We start from the raw sequence: 20,439 nt of genomic DNA, 5'->3' as shown, positions 1-20,439 counted from the left end.
GAACCTGTAGTTGGTGCCAGAAGTGAGAGTGATCTTGTGTGGGTTCTCTCTAATTTAGTAGCTGGCCCCTAACTCCTTGCAATTAGGGTAAAAGGTCTTGAGCAGACTTGGCAGTTTGGAAGATAGTGCTCTCAACTTCTCAGTTTGGCTAAATCTGGGTAGGCAGAGAGACATTGTTCTTTCACTTTTTCTTTCAATAAACTTTCATAATTAAAATTTCAACTGAAATTAATCTTAATCTTACATAATTGATATTGTCAAAATAAAATTTTAAAAAGAAGAAAAAACAAATTTTCCATTCAACACAGCCTTAATTTTTTTCTGCATAGTCTCTTAAATTTCCATTGCTGAAGTCATCTAAATTTTTAAGCTCTTGGAAAGATGGAAATGACTCTCCAGAGCTTATGAATTCCTGCTAACCACAAGGCTTTCCTAGCCATTAACAGCACCAATGCATAGAAAACACAGAATTTACTTTTATTTAGTTAACCAAGAACCTTTAATTTCTCCTAGAGCAACAAAAATGAAATTTTGGAAAAGATTTTAAAAATCATATTCTCCTTTTATTGACAGTACTTTGATGTATAGAGTAGTCCTTCCTCAGTGAGTCATCTCATAACCTTTTTGTTCATCCATCAGTGGAAATGCTCTTTCAATCATACTTCCTTCGAAATCTGTTCATATCAATTCCAACCTATGATTCCTCAAAGAACATTTCTATAAGAGCACATGCCATGTAATTAGAGGTTGTACATTCTGGATTTAACAGAAATATTTATATTCAGTGAAATATAAAACCAACTTTTGGTTGTGTTGCCATATTTAAACAATGTTTATTGCCTAAATAATTGAAATATAATTCAGAATTCCAAGACTGTCCTGGAAAACTAAAACAATCAAAAAGTACAAGATCACAAATAATTAAAACAATAAAAATTAGTATTTATTTATATAATTTATTATCTGTATACCCATAATAAACATTATTATCTTAACCTTAATTCTGCTAACAAGAATAACTTACAGCAAAGGTGATCTATATTTTAAATAGCTACAGTTTGTCAGATTTTTCCATTATTTTAAATATATTTCAACATTTATTTTCAAGGTAAAGAAACACAGACCTAATCCAGTGAAGTATATTTCATGATAAGCACAATGGGGATATCTGAGATTTAATAATTCTTTTATAAAGGGAACAGCCAGGGCATATTAAAAAAAAAAATTTATGTAGTTTATTTGTGGAAGGTTTATATAAAATAAACATAACTTGAAAACACTTAAAAAGGGGAATAAAGACAACAATAAACTTATTTCTACACCTCCTTCATAGAGACTTACTCGAATTTGAGTTTAAATAATGGGCTGGAAAAAACAGAAAGAAAAAAAATTAAGATGGAAAAGTTCACAGAAAGAGATACTAATCAATCATCAAATGTAATTTTCTTCCCCTGAAACACAGCAATTTTAGATTGCTGTTCCTTTCGCCTCCTGCTTGCTTCCCATGAAGGATGAAGAGGCAGCTGTGTCTGCTGTGCTGTGTTTTGGGGCCCTCTTTGCGCATGCTTAATAAACTGATTCTTCAGCTGAGGTTCATTTTGCTGAAAACCTGGGAGGATAAAGCAAAAACAATGAAAATTAACTATATACCCAAACAACATATAAGAGAAATATATTTCAACTTCTCAAATCAATGTAAAGAAGAAATTTAGTTTTGCTGAAATGTAATGCCTCACAATTTAAAATCTAAATCCAACAAGGAACAGTTTGGAACAGAAGTTGAAATATACACAAGCAGTCAATTTTGGGACACATGCTTCCTAATCCTTGTAAGTAGGTGTGTATTGTATACCTCCTAATATATGCTGTGCTCTCTTAAAAAATACCATTTGCTTATATCTGTGTGTGAAGCAGATGTAGCCAGAAAATATACATCTTTACCAAGATATTGAATCTGAAAATGTTGATTATTTTTAAAGGTCTAATAATTGATTTCACTTTCTTTTGTTACTGAACAAAGTTATAACTGCAAAGTAAATTAGTAAATATACTCAAATACAAGACAAAGTTTTACTTTAGTCATGAAATTATATCCACCAGGTAAGAGAGTGGCAACTTGTATTCTAGTCCTTACAGCCTCTTAAATCATTAGGCGCGGCAATTATCAAATACATTCTTTTAACAAAGTACTATGTAGGAGATACACTAGTTTGAAAAGACACGAATCAATGCATGTTTATAAAATAAAAAAAAACAAAAACAAAAACAGGGAGGCAAAAAGTTCAATATGGATATATTAAGCAGTCCTGGGGATGTATAATTTTTCCACTGCAACTTAGACGTCACTGTCAAAAGCTTTTAAAAGATTTCCTTAAAAAGCAAAAGGAGGAAAATTGGGACAACTGTAATTGTATGAACAATAAAGTATTTTGAGAAAGCGAAGGCATGTTTTATAAATAAGTGTACACAGTGTGCGATACTATTTCGAAAATATCACTGTACAGATTCAAAATATCCCAATTTCTGTACAAATGTCCCATATTTTGTACAAATCATATGTGCTCTATAAATTTATAATACTCAAAAAGTGGCTCTAGTGATGGAAAATGAAGAGTTAATGTTTAATGAAAGTGTTTTGTGACAACTAAGATTTGAATAAGTATTTCTAGACTAATATTTTTATAATTATGCAAAGTAAATTCATACGTGTAAAGAAATTGATAAATACTATAAATATAAGTTGAGCAAAAACAACCACCTCTTTCATGTGGGTGTCCTCATTAGGAAAACAATGGGAATGGCTTTAGTTTAGTTATCCTATGTTTGTAAAAATATGGTAAATGAGGCAGATGGCCATGTGTCTGCCAAGCCTAGTCTTCTTTTCCTTCTGCGTGCACAACCATCATGCTACAATTAGATACGCCCACGTAACTGAGTTATAGCCAACAGAATGTGAATAAAAGGCCCGACCATAAAAATAAAAGTCTCACATTCAAGCTTCTATTCTCTTATTTTTTTATAGTACATTCCCAAAAAGGCATCAATAATCTTTTTATTCTTTCCAACCACTGGTAATACTCTGGTGCTACAAATTCTAGACATGGAGCCTGCTTCCCATGTTCTCACTGCCAACTGTCTTTCCTATCTTTAGCACACAGGATGTGCACTTTCCAGGCTCGGTTATCTATTTTCTTACCACTATCACTAAACTGCTAAGCCAATGCCAAATTTCTATATTATTTTAATGGCTACACCCTACTTTAGAATACCAGTTTCAGTATTATGCATAGTAGACTACATTAAATACCTATCAAATCTCAACCTATTTCTTATTCATCACTGTCTGCTCCTTGCAGTCTTTTCCATCTTTTGCCTCTAGGAGTTCTCTTTGCTCAGGTAGTAAATGGGTTGTGTGCCTTTCCATTTTCCCTTGAACTGGTTGACAGGTTAGTCTGTCCCTCCTTTGCCACTAAATACTTGGTATGGGTTGGGGGCAGGCAGTTCTTCATTTTAATGGTCAGGTCACCAAACTTTGAGCAGTCACATCCATGAGACCTGATGGAAAGCACCGTATCATATCATCACTCAGTAATCCTGGCCTTCGAGCTGGATGGGACTTTGGGTTGGCCTCATTGGGAAGGAGGTAAGTGTGCTCTGTGTGTGGGAAGAAAGGTGAAATGGGAGTCTGGTGATCAAAAGGATGCTCATTATGTGTTCAAGAAATTCTACTTTCTTTTTACCCCCAGCCCCAGGGTCAGACTGCATTTTTTTGCTCCCATGTGGCTAGACAGAGTCACATTATGAATTTTGGCTAAAGAAATGTCAGCAGAACTGACTGCTGCCACTTTCAGGCCTGGTGCATGATAACTCCTGCAAAATTCTCCATGTACTTTATTCCCCTCTGTTGGCCAAATGGAGAATATCTGGGACCTGGATGAGGAAGGAGCCAAAAGAAGGAGCTTGATTCTTGAATGACCCTCTGCTGATTCACAGTGGACTGTAAGGTGAGGCAAATAAATTCTTAATTTTTAAATCAGGAGAGTTTGAAATCTGCACAGAAGTCAGCCCAACCAAATAGATTAAACTTGATTTATTGTAAATTAATTTAAAAATGTTTTGATTTTACTCTCAACCCAGAAAGTGACATACTTGTTAGTGAATGTTTAACAGGATGGCACTGACTAAGGTATAACTTATACAACTTACTTAAAGAATGAATTAGTTCAAGATAAATTAAACAGACCCAATATTTCCTAATAATTTTTGTCTATATCTTTTCCACTGACAGGACATAGGGAAAAAACAATCTGAATTAGAAATTATACTGGTAATTATAAGATGCTCTGTTTCCATTTGGGTATGTACATGATTCACTCAGGCTACCAAGCAATCAATTTTTCATCCTTCTGCTTTGGCAAAACACTGCTTAATTGTATATGGAGGTGAGGCAGCCATTAATAACATACCTGGGGTGTTGCTTTTCGGAGCCTGTTCTCTATAATTTCTAAAAGAAGAAAAACACCATTAGGACTTTAAAAAGATAAATAAATCTTCTGACCTAACAGAGAAAGACAAGTACCATATGATTTCACTTTTATGTGGAATCTAAAGAACAAAATAAATGAACAAAACACAGACTTATAGATAACAGAGTACAGACTGATGACTGCCAGAGGGGAGGGGATTTGAAGGGCTGGGTGAAAAAAAATGAAGGAACTGAAAAGTACAATTTGGTAGTTACAAAACAGTCATGGGGATGTAAAGTACAGCATAGGGAATATAGTCAATAATATTATAATAACTATGTATGGGACAGGTGGGTACTGGAATACTGGGGGCAACCCTTGATAAAGTACATGATTGTCCAACCATTATGCTGTACACATGACACTAATAATGTTGAACATAAACTGTAATTGAAAACTAAAATTTAAGAAGAAAAAAGAACTTCTCACTTCAGAAGATAATGTAATAAAAATGATGATAAAACTCATTCAATGGACTCCCTCATCCCACCAACAATCTATAAAAAAATTATAAAAGCCCCAGGTTTTAGCTTCATCAAAGGTTTTTTAGGCCCCAGTATTACTACAGAAACATATGGGACCTTTCCTCTATGTTCATAGGAGCTTCTGGCAATAAAATATCCTCTGGTTACCTTGTGTCTACTCTTGAGGATGATCTAGACAAAGAATTTTAAAAATCTTCTCATAAGGAGAATGAGTCACATATAATAAAAATTAAGATTTACATTTTGTGGGAGAGGAAAGAAATACTGATGTGTTATTTTCAAATGAGAAAAAAATGTTGCCTTTTGAGGCATGTTTGGGAGATAGAATATTTTAATTATTTTCAAGGCTCCAAAGATGGTTGTGTGTCTTTTCCATACTCTCTTACTTCTTTCAACAAATTTTCAACATCACGTATTTCTGTTCTATTAAAAATGATCCCTGAGATATAAATATATAGCAAAACAGTTTACTGAAGAAAACAGCTGTTACTGAAGAAATGAGCTTACCATGTGCGAAGATATCCCCTACCAGACTAAAAATACATATAAAAATAAATGCATTGATTTATAACAGAACAGCTGTGAAAAGTGGTTAACAGCAGAGAGAGAGACAGCAGACTACCAAATATACAGCCGTCTGGAGAAACAGGCGGTGTTAGGGCAAGTAGCTATATGTACTGAAACAGGAATACATAATAAAATGATTGATGTCCACAATAATGGCTCTAGGTTAACAACAATAACAACAAAAAACCCCCAACCCAACTATATTTCTATTCATATAAAGTTTTGTTTAAAGAGTAAGATGTGAGACATTTTCAAGAGTTTTCATCAAAAGCCAACTCGAAGTTTCAAAATTTTGATAACTGAAGGGATAAACTTAAGTTAGCTAGAAAAATTATTTGGCTATTACATCTTATTTTCTTATGAAGTTGAATAAATGTGTCATTGCCATATGTGTATTTGTATATATCACCCCAATATAAAGTTGGAGAGGTCAAAGTCACAGGATGTATTCTGTACAAATCAGAATTATGTATGACAGGCAACCTCTTCTCTCATTATTTTAACATTTTTTTTAAAGCTCATAATTATTTCAGAACACAAAAATATAATTACCTTCTAGAGCTTTCAGATCCAGATAAAGAGTGGAAAAACACTGATTCAAACTTCCTTCTTTCCGTACTTGGCTTGTTTTTGTCATTTCTTATACCCTGATGGGTTTCAAGTATATGCTCTTCAGGGGACACCTTTTGGGGGAATTTTTGTTCTACAACTGAAGAATGACAATTACTTTCCTTCTTTCGTGTCCGTCTGACTTTCCCAATGAAGAAGTCATCACCACTGTCACTATCCTCAGACATGGAAGACTGGTTGTAAAACCTTTCTTCTGTGCTGTCATCAAAATACTCCTTCTCTTCTTCGTGTAATTCTTCTCCATCACTGTTTTCACCAAGTGAGCTCTTGGGCACTTCCTTTTTTGTGTTTTGACATAATGATTTCATTTTTCGGTTAGCAGGTATTTTCTGGGGTTCATAGGGAACTACAGAATCCTTTTCAGAAGGCTTTGATGGAGAATTTGGAATGTCCACTGTTTTGGACCCGTGTTCCATCTTGGCTATTTTTTCTTTTGAACTATTTACTGATTTCTTCACCAACATTTTGGGTTCTTTGTCTTTCTGCTCACTGACAATAGCTCCTTCATACTGTGACTTAATGGCATCATCACTTGAACCTGAAGTGTCCTTGGAATACTTTTCTTCTGAAGTATTCTTTGATGACTGAGCTTCAGTATCATTTTGTCTCGCATCTTTAAAGGCTTTGACAGCAGCTGCAAGAGAAATAGTATATGACTTGTATCAGCAGTGAACAAATAATATAAAATGTCACTGTTCCAGTATAGTGTTTCTAAAATTACTCACAAACATTTAGGATTACTTATACATTATATTAAATACAATCATGTACTCCACAATGACGTTTCCATCAACAATGGACAGTATATATGATGGTGGGCCCATAAGATTACAATGGAGCCTAGGTATCTAGCAGGCTATACCATCTACGTGTGTTAAATGCTCTCCCTCTATGATGTTCGCATAATTATGAAATGCCCTAACAATGCATTTCTCAGAGTGTATGCTTGTTGTTTTGTGATGCATGACTGTATATATAGTGAATGGGTCTTAATTCACAAAGAAATCTATTAACTTTTTAGAAACCAAACTTAAAAGAATGCTCAGGAGTATCCATTTAAAATCTGAAAAAAAAAAAAAGTCCTGGCTCGTGTGGTTTCACTGGATTGAGGGCTGGCCTGTGAACCAGAGGATCGCTGGTTCAGTTCCTAGTCAGAAACACGCCTGGGTTGCAGGCCAGGTCCCTGGTTGAGGGCACAACAGAGGCAACTACACACTGATCTTTCTTCTTCCCTTCCCCTCTCTCTAAAAATAAATAAATAAAATCTTAAAACAAAAATATCTCCCATCATTGCATGCCTTGGAGTTTTGAAGCAGAGTAAAAACGTCGCTGGATGCAAATAAATTTTAAAAAATGGCAACTTTAATTTCTGTAGGAATAATATATTGATATAATTGTAGAGCATTATAAATTGGCTTTCAGACATAAAAATAAATATCTTCAGTGACAAAAGCATTTAATTCAATATACACACATAAATGAAAATTATGTGGCTAAGTAGTGGCAACATCGCAAGTAATAATATGAATTACATCAATAATTAGAAAACTGTATTCAACATTACCATGAACATATAGTATATATTCACATAATAGAACTTAGGAAAAAACACAGATTTAGTTTTTCTTCAGATACCAGATACCTTCCATATATTCAAGCCTATTCCGATGTATGGAGATATTTGAAAGAGATATTCATAATACAAAAGATCCTTGAGCCCTGGCTGGTGTAGCTCAGTGGACTGAACATGGGCTGCGAACCAGAGGGTCACTGGTTCGATTCCTAGTCAGGGCACATGCCTGGGTTACAGGCCAGGTCCCCAGTGGGGAGTGCGTGAGAGGCAACCACACACTGATGCTTCTTTCCCTCTCGCCTTTCCTTTCCCTCTCTCTTAAAAAAAAATTCCTTGAAAGGATAAAAAACCAAAAATACAAATAAATCAACAGCCACTTAGTCAAAATAATGGGCACAAATACATATAAGTACAGGGTTTAAAAGTCATTTAATTTGTACCTTTTAGCACATCTATTTTTTTCTTCAGAAGAGGGTGCGTTGCTAATCTGGCAGTTGCTCTTTCAGTTGCAGTAGAATCAGGCTGTAAATTGAACAATAAAATTCATACCGACAAAAATACCAGTGGCCTTGAACAATTATAATCACTGTGTAAATATTCTTTGGGTACTTAATATCTTTCCAAAATTGTGATAAGCATCACGCGTGATATTAAAGATATATAATATAGCTCATCCTTTCAAAGAACTTAAAAGACCAAATTACAACTAAATTAATATGAAAGAATCAAATGACATGCAGCATTAAACTCAATGATATAACTTACAACTATTTTAATGTATGTACTTCCATTTAATAGATACCTAGAAATTACCTCATCCTATATACTTACATTTTGTCCAGTGTTACTATTGCATTCTCGCCTCTCACCAGTGCCTAGATTATAGCCAACACTTTATAAAATAGGATGATGACTCAATACAAACAGATTACACCTAATATGTAATGTATTTATAAATTTAGAAATTTTATAATTTGGGTTAACTGCTTTAAAAATCATATGTAGGCTGATACTTCCAAATTTCTACCTCCAGCTCTAACTTGAGCTATAGACTCATATAAGCCAACTACCTACTTGATAGTTAAAAAAGAGAATTCTTTGATTTTCTTCTCAAACCTACTTTTACTATAACCTTTCCCATCTTATTGCACATAATTTCAATTTTTCTGGTTTGCAGGCCTAAAACTCAAAGGATTCCTCCATTATATTTATCCTTCCTTCACATCTCAAAATGATTTCTTCAGCAAATCCTGTGGGCCCAACTGCAAAATACACGCAGAACCAATCACTTCTCACCATTTCTACTCTTACTGTCTTTGACCAACTCACCAATAGTCTTCTCACTCAGACCAATGTAATAAGTTCACACCTTGGTCACCCTCCTTAACATCTTGCTCCCCCACAGCCAATTTTCCCTCTAACAGTCCCAATGAACTTTTATATATAACCAGGTCATGCTATCTGTTCTTGGCTGCCATCGAAAGATCTTCTCTACCTGGAACACTCTACTTTCAAAGACTGATCATCTCACTGTAGTCAGGTCTCTACTAAAATGTTATCTAAACTCGCACAACAGTTTCCATCACTCCTTGATTATTTCACACACCCAATACTTCATGCCAGTGCAGATATTTGCTTATCTGTAAAGCAGACTTTGTCTTCTTCACTGCTGTAGACCCAGTGCCTACACAACAGTAACAGGTAAGAGTAGCTTGGCACTCAATAAACATTCCATAAAGTGAGTAAATTTCATTGGTGTCTTAAAATAGAACTACCAGCTTCAAATGTCTTAATTTTGAATTTATCCTTCATGGTAAATAGTCCAATATAAGGATTTTTCCCCCTTCCAGTAATCAAACCTATGAGTATCTAAGTAAAAGCAAGATGATGACAGTTTGAAATCTATTCTGTTTGAAAGACTAATCTAGGTAATGTCACCCAGAATTATGTCTTTAAATTATACCTGGTGCAAATCTTGCACCAGGACCACCTGAATCACTCAGTAAGAAGCTGGGCTGCTGAAGTTTATGGGTCAAACATGCTTACTTGAGTTTTATAAAAAACATAATAAAAGCTGTAGCACAGAACCCCCAATAAAGGACATGATTTTTCAGGGTGAAAAGACTCAACACAATATATTAAAGTAGAGTAACATCAGAATATCGAGGTTTACAAACTTTCAGAAGGAAAAGTACAAATCTCACACACACACACACACACACACACACACACAATTCAGGAATCAGAATCAAAGGTCAAAAGACAATGGAGAGATGCTTCTGTATTTCTGCAGAAAAAAATTTTCAAACTAGGTAAGAATAAAAACACTTTGAGGCATGCAAGGTTTAAAGAAGTTTATTACATCCCTTGAACCTTTCTCCCAAGAAGCTACTGCTCCGCTAAAATGAAGGACACACAAAAAATGAGGAAAGCATGGGATATAAAGAAGAGGAGATCAGGCAACAGGAATCACCAGGATGGTGACAAAAGATTTAGATTTGGAACACCTGGTGTATTAAATAACTTTGGAGGAGATTTCAGTTAACTGTTGAGGAGTTTGGTGTTACATTAGAAAGAAGACAGAAAACTACAAAATAAACATAACAATGATAAAGCTATAGGAAATAAAAATATGTAGAAAAGGAAAAGTAATTACTCACGATGTGACTTCTAGTCAAAATAATCATAAAATGTTCAACTAATCTAAATTTGGCTCACATATATTAGGAGGATGAAAAGGTACATAAATGACATGGAGAAGGAATGAGATCTAAATCCTTACAGACCACAGCAGGATGTCAACAGCTACAGCTTAAAGTATATTAATGAAAAAAGAATGATGTGGGGATAAATTCTGTAAAAATCAACTGAATTTGAAAGTGGGTAAAAACTAATAAAGACCTTTCAGTTTCAGAAAGAAACCCTGTAGAAGTATTTGATTCTTTTAACGGGTGGTGAGCAAACTGGCCCATGTGCCAGTTCTTACCTGCCGCCTGTTTTTTAAAATAAAGTTTCATGGGAACACAGCCAAGTTCATTCATTCATATACTACATACGGTTGCACTATGTCACAGTGGCAGAGTTGACTAGTTGAGACAGAGACTGTATGGCGTGCAAAGCCTAAAATATTTACTGTAGGGTCTCTTTATGGAAAAAGGTGTGTGTGACACTTGCTCTAAATACATGCAAGTAGAATACTTCATGGGGATAAACTGAAAAAAAATTTAAAAAATCAGCAGGTTCATGATGTTTAGAAGTTAAGTTCAGAACAAAAACATCACCAACAGACATTTTTGTTGCCAAATCAAGGCAACTGGTTAGAGCACTAACTGTGCCTCCTTGAATGGTGAGGTAAGTGAAGATTCTGGCTTAGTGGAAACAATCTGATACTCAATGCAGCGCCAATACCTTTAGTCCTCAGGCCAATTCCCAGAACATTCACATGTAATGTAAATACAGCAACAATGACAACCAAAACAACTAGTCCTGACAACCAACCATTATACACACCACAGGAGCCTGCCCTTCTTCAGGTTACAAGGGCAAAGAGGACCCTCCAGCAGCAGCTATTTAACTGCTTATCTCAGAATATTTCCTGAAGCAACTAAAAATCTGCTTCAAGATAATCCCCAATATATGAACATATGAATTTATAAAACAAATAAATTAGAAAGCAACTATTCTCATCATAGGGGTTAATTTCACATTTTTAGATAAAATATTTTAGGAATCCTAGTAGGTTTTGACAATGTATTCATGTATAATTGCCCAAAACATATCTACTACTGTTCCCAAATCCCTGCTTTGACAACTTGCTAAAAGCTGTGATGAATTGGGCACTTTCCTTTCCAGAGTTAGCTACAACTTTCCATCTTAGTTATAAAAAGTTTCATAAGAGCAGTGGTAATACCTGCATGTCTAGTGTTGACTCGGGGTAAATACTGTTTCGTTAACAATCATTTTATGGTTGAGTTTATTTACCAATGTTATTTCTCTGCCCTGGAAGATATCAGAGTGACTTAATGATCCAATTTCAGTAAATTCTGTATTTTTTTAAAAAAAGGCTCTAAAATAAGTTTAAAATTTTACAATTGTGCATTAATCTAATAAATAAAGGCGTTATCTGTTATGTCTTTCTCTATAACTGTATATTTATGTTGCAACCTTTGTGGAGGATTTATTTTGGGGAAAATACCAGGCTAATAAGAAGCAAGATTAATTTTTAAAAAGTCATTGCACTGCATAATCCCAGGCCTGCCACTCACGCAGGAGTTGCCACAACTGGAGTGTGCAGTATACAGTTAGTTAATGCAGCCATATGTGACAGCAGTGTGTTCAGAAAATACAGGCTTGTGTTAGGAAACTGGCTATGTAATATTGAAATCAGGTTAAAACTGCTGATATAGCTATTAAATACAATATTTGATCTGTGTTCCCTCTACCTCTTGTTAAAATTTAAATTTAAAAAATTAAATGAATGACTTTTAATTGCTTTATGAAAAATAAAGTTAAAGTTAATTTAAAGTGTTAAATTTGACATTTTTTACTTAGGACAAAGAAAAGTTTAAATGATTGCTGGAATTTATAAAATCTGATTTGTAACTAACTTTCTTTAAATCAAGCAGTTTAAGAGCTACACGTATCAAAGTTAGGTTTCTGATTTCAGTCTAGTATGAGTATAGTTGTTGAAATACAAGTTTTGTTTCAAACTGAGATAACTTTCTTTCATTTTGTGACCCAACTCCAAGCCCCTCTCAAACCTTTGTGAAAAGAAATCATATATAAACAATAAACAAAACAAAACCAAGAGGCTTGTGAAGCAAGCAGGCTCAGGTTCACACCTTTGGCAGTGCTTGGGGTCTCTGCAGCAATTAGCTAAAGGCACTGGGCTAGTGTAGGAACTCACAAGAATAGGCAGGCAGCCTCTGTTACCACGGACTTGGTTTATCTCTCCTTAATTTCTCTCCTGTCCATCTTCCCTCCTCACTTACTTTCTCCCTCTTTATATGTAGTCATATTTATATTTGTATTTACATTAAACATGACTTGTTATATGAAGGTGTGGTGTTATACATAAAGACAAACACCCTCTTTTGAGGATCATAATCTTGTTCTAATTTAAAAGGTTAAGACTAATGTACAAATAACTATTCTAAGGCAGAATGTGATAAACTTCATAGGAGAGACAGAAAATGCTTTGGAGGTTTATAGAAAAATTTCAAATACCGTTATACACCTTAAATTTAAATAAATTTATTTTGAAGTTTATAAGGCTAAGTAGTCTCTGTGAATAAAGTTTTTACACCTGCATGAAAGTCTTCACAATATTGAGGGGTATGAAAGAAACCACAGCTTTCCTTATTTAAAGTTGACACAATGTCTGCCATGGAAAATTCTCAGGAAACTGTGGTTTAACACACCTCCAGTTTCTTCCATTTCAAATAAATGAAATAAAAAAGGGAAAACACCTAATTTTTTAATGGAAAATTTTTATTTTGGCATATGGGATTTACTATGAGCACAAAGCATTTGGTGTTCAATTTTGAAGAGAATTTTGAGAATGTACATGTAAATATAAACAACAGTCTAAAAATGAAAAAGCTCTTACATGCAGTATCCATTCCTGTGAAATGACGCCTAAAACAAACTGACTCTACGTGAATTGGCAGAAGCAGAATACTAGCAGCAGTACTTTCAATATTAATTGGACTTAATTTCAATTCTAGGTTTTACCTACAGATATAAATCAACACATGACTATTTGTGCTTACCAAAACACATTTAGGGAGAAAATGAGAAATAGTCCATTCAACTGAATTCGAAGAAGTGTGGCAACTAAGTAAACTAAGGTTTAGAGTTCATATTTAAGGGACCAAGAGACTTTCTGCATTTGTTGAACCTATAATCCCTGTTAACACCATGATTCTAAAATGCAGTTTTACATATATGGAAGCTCACTCCATCCTTTTGTCCTAAACTTTGATTTTATAGGCCGAAACAAGAACCTTGGGTTTAGATCTTGGATCTGCCATTTCCTACTGCCTGACTACAGTATATTTTTGACCTTTTTGGGCCCATTGTCTTATGTGTTAAATGAGGTTATCATCATCTTCCCTGAGAAAGCTAACATATTGTAAAGCACCTAATTAGTCAGGTAACTGGTACATGTTAACAAATATCTATTTGCTTTCCTTTATCCTAAAACTGTTTAATAATAACTGTCTTTTATTTTCTACTGGATTATATAGTCCTGTAGAAAATATTGTCATCTATTCCCTTTATATCTTCCACAGTGTCTAGCCAATTGCTATCCATGCAACAGATGTTTTGAACTGAGACCTGAAAATTTGGCAACAGCTGTCTGGAAATGTCAGTGTTCCAGTCCCTAAACTCTCTAGCTTTAAACTCTCATCATACACATATTAACTGGCTACTTAACCTTTCTACCCCCTTTCCTTTATTTGAAAAATAAAGCACTACTACTATTACCACATATACACACTCATGTGCACACACACACAAGAATGTTTTCTATATGCAATGACTTTTATACTTTCTAAAGATCAACTGAGATAAGAGTGCATAAAAATCTGTGCAAGCTGCAAAAGGTCATACAAACTGATTTGGTCTGCTCTACTCCGATGGTCACATAGCCTCAAATGTGCAGAGCTCTATGTAAGTATCCTTATTTCCTATTTGGTCATCTTCCACTGAGCTCCCTTCCAATGGCAAATGAATTATTATTAATCAGTCCTCCCTCCCAGACATCTACTGCCTGCCTCACCTTTTTAGAGAGGTTTAATTTATTAACAGATTTTGACATGGAAGAATTTGAATTCAGTGGAAGAACATCACAAATGAAATAAAATAGTAACAACATCACTGAAATCAAACAGCTTAGGAGGAAACTGAAAGGATTCTTAGGCAGGGCAGTTTCCTTTGGCTTTAACTCCCTCAAGGATCTCTAAAGAACTTGGATGAAACAGAAATGTTTTCCCTTCCTTTCAACCTCCCTTCCTTCCTCTTTTGTTGGAGGAAGGTACAAAAGAGCAGAAATGTAATCAGGTTTCACTTCACAACATTTCAGTCACATAGATCCTAAACTTTTCATCTAATTACTATTACACATCACATGCCTACAAATCCAGTTATATACAAATGACTTTACTATTACAAAATACTGATAAGCTAATATAGATGTTTGTTTCCCCACTTTCAAGTTAAATGATATTTCAAACACTGGAAGGTTGAACAAAGGGCTGTATGTAAATGGACGACAGCCCATACCCTAAAATACTAATTTTACATATATCACACATACATTAACTGCTACTAAACTTCTCAAAGTGAAAATAATCTGGCTGAGAAGTTAAAAAATAAAGACACAGGATATTTTATTTTGGATATTTCCAAGTTCAAGTTAAGTGATAAGTATTGCCAAGCGTTACTGTTAAGAGTTCAGATGAAAACATAATATTATTAAGGAACTAAAAATAAATTACTTTTCACTTTCACCACAAATTAAACATTAAAATACTTTCAGAACTAGCAACCAAAAAGTTCAAAATAATTCACTCTGGTAAAAAGCTTCAACTTTTTTTTTTAAACTCTCATGAGAAAACAAAAATATATTCTCCCATATAAAAATATGGTATAAAATACCATTACCACTATTCTATTTAAGGTGTCATTATTTTGTGTGAGATATAGACCAAACTACAAGTTGAAAACTATAAAAAACCCCAAATTTTCCCATTTTTATGAGTGAATCCTATGAAATAACGTGTACCATAAAACCACAGTAATGTAAAGAGGCTGTTGTAACATCATGCTCATGACTTCGGTGTTGCTTCTGACAAGGACAATGATGGCAACAACAAATCCTCATGCTCCTCAGCACACAAAACACTTATATTCTGGCCTTCTTACAATAAAATACTTTAACATTTAACATGTCTAGCAACAATTAATTGTAGAGAAGTCTGTGCTAGTCTACATAAATACAGAATAAGAGTATTTTTTTTGCTTAAGGCTGGAATAGACAACCTGACATTTCCAGTTGGGGACTGTGACATACCTCTCTCAGTAATCAATATAACAAGCAGGAAGTAAATTGGTAAAGATATAAATCACCTGAACAGCATCAACCAATTTGACCTAATGACATTTACAGGACACCGATCCCAATAGAATACATATTGTTTTCAAGGGCACATAAAATAGTCACCAAGATAAGCCACAACCCAAATAATAAAGTTCAAAAAAAAAAAAAAAAGGTATGTTCATGTATCATAAAGACAACAGCAGTAAAATAATATACCCGGAAAAATTCCCCAGTTGCTAGAAATTAAAGAATATACTTCTAATTAAACCATGGGTCAAAGATAAAGTTTCAAGGGAAATTCAAAATATTTTGAACTCAAATAAAATGAAAACACAACATCAAATATATGGGATGTAGCTAAAGTAGTCCTTAGAGGGAAATTTAGAGCATTAAATGCTTATATTAGAAAGGAAGGTCCAAAATGAGTAATTTGTTTCTACATTAAGAAACTAGAAGTACAAAGTAAACACAAATGCAAGAAACCAATAATATAGAGTAGAGCTAATGTCAATGAAAGTGAAAACAAAAAAGCAATACAGAAAAATCAGTCAACCCAAAATCTGTCCTGAGACTGGAACTCTCTTATGGAGGCATTTGCAAAGTGGGAGGAAATATAAAAAGACAAGTAAGAAGAAGCAGGACTGGTAAATCCAAGAGCCAGATGATCTGGGTAAAGTCCTAATTGCCACAAAATCATGGAGTAGCTTAATCACCTCACTACAATCTTTCAGTTTTTCTCATTTGTAAAATGGGGGTTAAATATAATGGTTCACAGGGTAAATGCAGGATTTAAGAGAAATATTCAAGAAAATGATTTGGAAAGAATAAAAATAATGATTATTTGTTTGAATACGTAAGACTGACAAACTGCTATCTAAGTCATAGGAACTGTATTTAGTTCAACATACCTTTAAAGACCTTGAAAGTTTAATAACATATCAAAGCAAAATTCATAAATTACCATATTTTTTTTTTGGTGGCAATACTGGAGTGCAAGTGGGGAAAATTCATTATATACTTATACAACCTGGCTTTTTGATGAGAAACCATCAAGGAAAAAGTCAAAAATATAAATAAGAAACTCTTCCTAAAAAAATAAAATAAAATAAAGCCCCCTGCAGATATACCTTTTTGCAGATTTTTTCAAAATTGATATCATCACCAAGAGCAGATTTCGTTATTATATCAGGTTTCAATTCCTGTAAAAAAAAAACACACAAAAAGTAATTTTAGTTATAAATCTAATTTTAAACTGTCATTATTGAGTTAAATTCCTTCCTATGTTTTGAAGAAATATTATATCAAATAAATTCTTAATTTTAGAAAAGAACAATTCCTATCACACACAGTAAGAAATGAGCATGCTATGAAAAACAGCCATAGCAAAATAAATTTAAGAGCTAATCTCCCTAAAACAACTACATTCAGAGTCTACAAAAGCCAGAAAATCCAATGTGTCATAAAATCTCCAGAATAAAAACATTTCCTTGATAGAAATAAGATTGAAATAATTCAAAATGTTAATTTAAGAACACATAAGCTTAAATTTTTACTTATTTTAATGACATAGTGTTACAAGGTGCAGCCAAGAGGGGGGATCCCAAATAGGCATTTGAAATGGGGTCCAGAACTCAAGGTGTCCAGGAGATTTTAAGGTGTCTTCACCCCTTCCCCCACAGGTGTGAGTTGGGGGAAGGGGCACACATAGCAAGAGCATGCAGGGCAGCTTTGCAGCTAATCCATGGCGTGGTCATTTAACATACCTATAGCCTTTGGCTGGTTGCTTAAATATGCTAAATAGCTATGGCCAGGCTCAAGGCCAGGGGGATGGAAAGGGATCTCCCCACCAAGACATAACTGGGGGGCAGGTCCCCCAAGTTACAGCGCCTGCGTGGGAGCTTGGAGAAGACTGGCTCCAGGACATGGGGCCACACCTGCCCAGACTCATGATGGCAGCCCAGTAAAGCTAGAAGGATATGAGTTCTGGCATGTGAAGCTGAGTGTGGGAGGAGTCGGAAATGGGGCTGCAGAGGAAAGCGGGCACGGTGATTTAAAATCCAGAGGCAGCAGCCATTGAGAAGGAGAACCATACTGCTTTAGGAAGGTGAACCATGCAGCAGCCCTGAGAGAGGGAGAACCACGCGGCCTGGACAGAGTGGGGACTCTCCCTTCCTGCAGCCCTGAGAGGGAACCACGCGGCCTTGACAGAGTGGAGACTCCCGTGGCCCTGGGAGAGAGGACCACGTGCCTTTGCCAGAGTGGGGACCCCCGCAGCTTTAGAAGGGGGAACCACCACCTGGTTTTAGCAGAGATCCTGGCGACTCAGCTGAGGGTGCCGGGAACGCAAGGAGGTCTCCCAGTCGAGATGGAGTACTAACTGGGAAGAACCAGAGGACTGCCTGAGCCATGGACTTCTATTTCCTTTCCTGAGATACGGTACTCTGGACTGGGCAAAGGGGGAAGGAAGGAAGGACTGTGTCTGTTTGTGGGTGTTTTTTTAGGGACTTTAGGATTTTTGATAAAGACATTAGGTCACTACTTGAAGTTTGTATAGCATTAAATAAACATTTCCTTTCCTTTTCACAAATCTCTGGCATTGAGAGATGTCTTTCCTAGGGCGGCGGACATAATGGACCCGGGGCCTTCTTTCAATAATAGTATATCGTCCCAGGCCCCCCCCTTGTTGTGTTCTGTAACAATAGGGCATTGGCAATCTCATCAATTTATAAAGAAATGTAGAGATTTATTGAGAAATACTTAATTTAATTCTTAAATGAAAAACTCAGTCATAAAATACTTTTCTATTATTCTAGGAGTTAATCCAGATTTACATTAGAAAATTAAAACACATACACACACACAAAGTAAGTAAAATCACTAACCATGTTTAGATGGTTATAAATTCATCACATACCCTTCTTCATGTTGAAGAGAATTTTACTTTGATATGCATTCCACTATGGGAATGATGGATCACTTTAAGATCATATATGAAAGAAAATTTTCGAGACTTCAACCAAGATGGAGGCATAGGTAGATACACTGTGTCTCCTCACACAACCAAAAGGAGGATACCAACAAATTTTAAAACAAAAAGTAACCTGAACTGCCAGAAAATCAAATTGTATGAAGTCCGACAACCAAGGAGTTAAAGAAGAAACATTCATCTAGACTGGTAGGAGGGGAGACTGGCAGCCAGGGTAGAGAGGATGCCTGGGAAAGCAGTGGCTGGAGGACTGGGTGGGCGAGGCGGTGGCTGATGCACTAGGGATCCCACATTTGTGTGCAGATAAATGGGATTAACCAGAAGAAACAACTAGGGGGTAAGACCAACCATGCAACCCAGGGTTCCAGCATAGGGAAATAAAGCCTCAAAACCTCTAGCTGTAAAAACCTGTGGGGGTTGAGGTAGCAGCAGAAACTCCCAGTCTCACAGGAGAATCCGCTGGAGACCCACAAGGTCCTAGAACGTACAAAAACCTACCCACCTGGGAATCAGTATCAGAAGGGCCCATTTTGCTTGTGGGTAGTGGCAAAAGTGACTGAAAGCCAGCTGAGAGCTGAGCAAGAGGAACTGTTTCCTCTCTGACCCCTCCCCCACATACAGCCCCACAACACAGCAAAGTGGGTTGCCCTGCCCTAGTGAATACCTAAGGCTCCACCCCTTACAACATAACAGGTGCAATGAGGCAAAGAAATATGGCCTAAATAAAAGAACAGATTAAAACTCCAGAGAAACAACTAAGCAAAAGCAACCAAGAGATAACCAACCTATCAGCTTCAGGGTTCAAAACACTGGTAATCAGGATGCTCACAGAAAGGATTTAGTATGGCTGCAAAATAAAGGAAGAAGTGAAGGCTATACAAAGTGGAATAAAGAAAAATATAGAGGGAATCAAGAGTGAAGAGAAGGAAACCGGGATTCAAATCAATGATTTGGAACAGAAGGAAGAAATAAACATTCAACCAGAAGAGATTGAAGAAACAAGAATTCAAAACAATGAGGAGAGGCTCATTCCTATCTCCAGGACATCTTTAAATGTTCCAACATCTGTATCATCATAGGGGTGCCAGAAGGAGAAGAGGAGGAGCAAGAAATTGAAAACTTATTTGAAAAACATAATGAAGGAAACAGAGTTCTAGGAAATACAGAAAGCTCAGAGAGTCACAAAGAAGTTGGACCCAAGGAGGCATACCCCAAGGCACATCATAATTACATTACCCAAGACTGAAGAGAAGGAGAGAATATTAAAAGCAGCAAGAGAAAAGGAGACACTTACCTATAAAGGAGTTTCTGTAAGACTATCAGCTGATTTCTCAAAAGAAAGCCTGCAGGCAAGAAAGGGCTGGAAAGAAGTATTCCAAGTCATGAAAGGCAAGGACCTACATCCACGATTACTTTATTCAGAAAAGCCATCATTTAGCATGAAAGGTCAGATAAAAGTGCTTCCCAGATAAGATCAAGTTAAAGGAGTTCATCATCACCAATACCTTATATGAAATATTAAAGGGACTTATCTAAGAAAAAGGAGATCAAAACTATGAATAGTAAAA

At 35.5% G+C, this 20,439-nt stretch overlaps 1 protein-coding gene across 1 annotated transcript in view; it reads right to left on the bottom strand.

Moving 5' to 3' along the window:
- Positions 1-541: 541 nt before the first annotated feature.
- The window catches only part of SRFBP1 (serum response factor binding protein 1), a 64,533-nt gene continuing 44,635 nt past the window's right edge, over positions 542-20,439 (bottom strand). Inside the window, exons 5-9 of the mRNA XM_045837915.1 lie at positions 17,013-17,084; positions 8,222-8,303; positions 6,131-6,842; positions 4,467-4,504; positions 542-1,609 (exon numbers count right to left, since the gene is read on the bottom strand). Of these exons, the coding sequence (XP_045693871.1) occupies positions 1,425-1,609; positions 4,467-4,504; positions 6,131-6,842; positions 8,222-8,303; positions 17,013-17,084 (1,089 nt within the window). The 3' untranslated portion in view covers positions 542-1,424. The remainder of the gene's footprint in view (positions 1,610-4,466; positions 4,505-6,130; positions 6,843-8,221; positions 8,304-17,012; positions 17,085-20,439) is intronic.

Source organism: Phyllostomus hastatus, unplaced genomic scaffold (genome assembly GCF_019186645.2).
Source record: "Phyllostomus hastatus isolate PE091 unplaced genomic scaffold, TTU_PhHast_1.1 phas_contig_254, whole genome shotgun sequence".
Lineage (NCBI taxonomy): Eukaryota > Metazoa > Chordata > Mammalia > Chiroptera > Phyllostomidae > Phyllostomus > Phyllostomus hastatus.
This window is presented reverse-complemented; position numbering and strand designations above follow the sequence as displayed.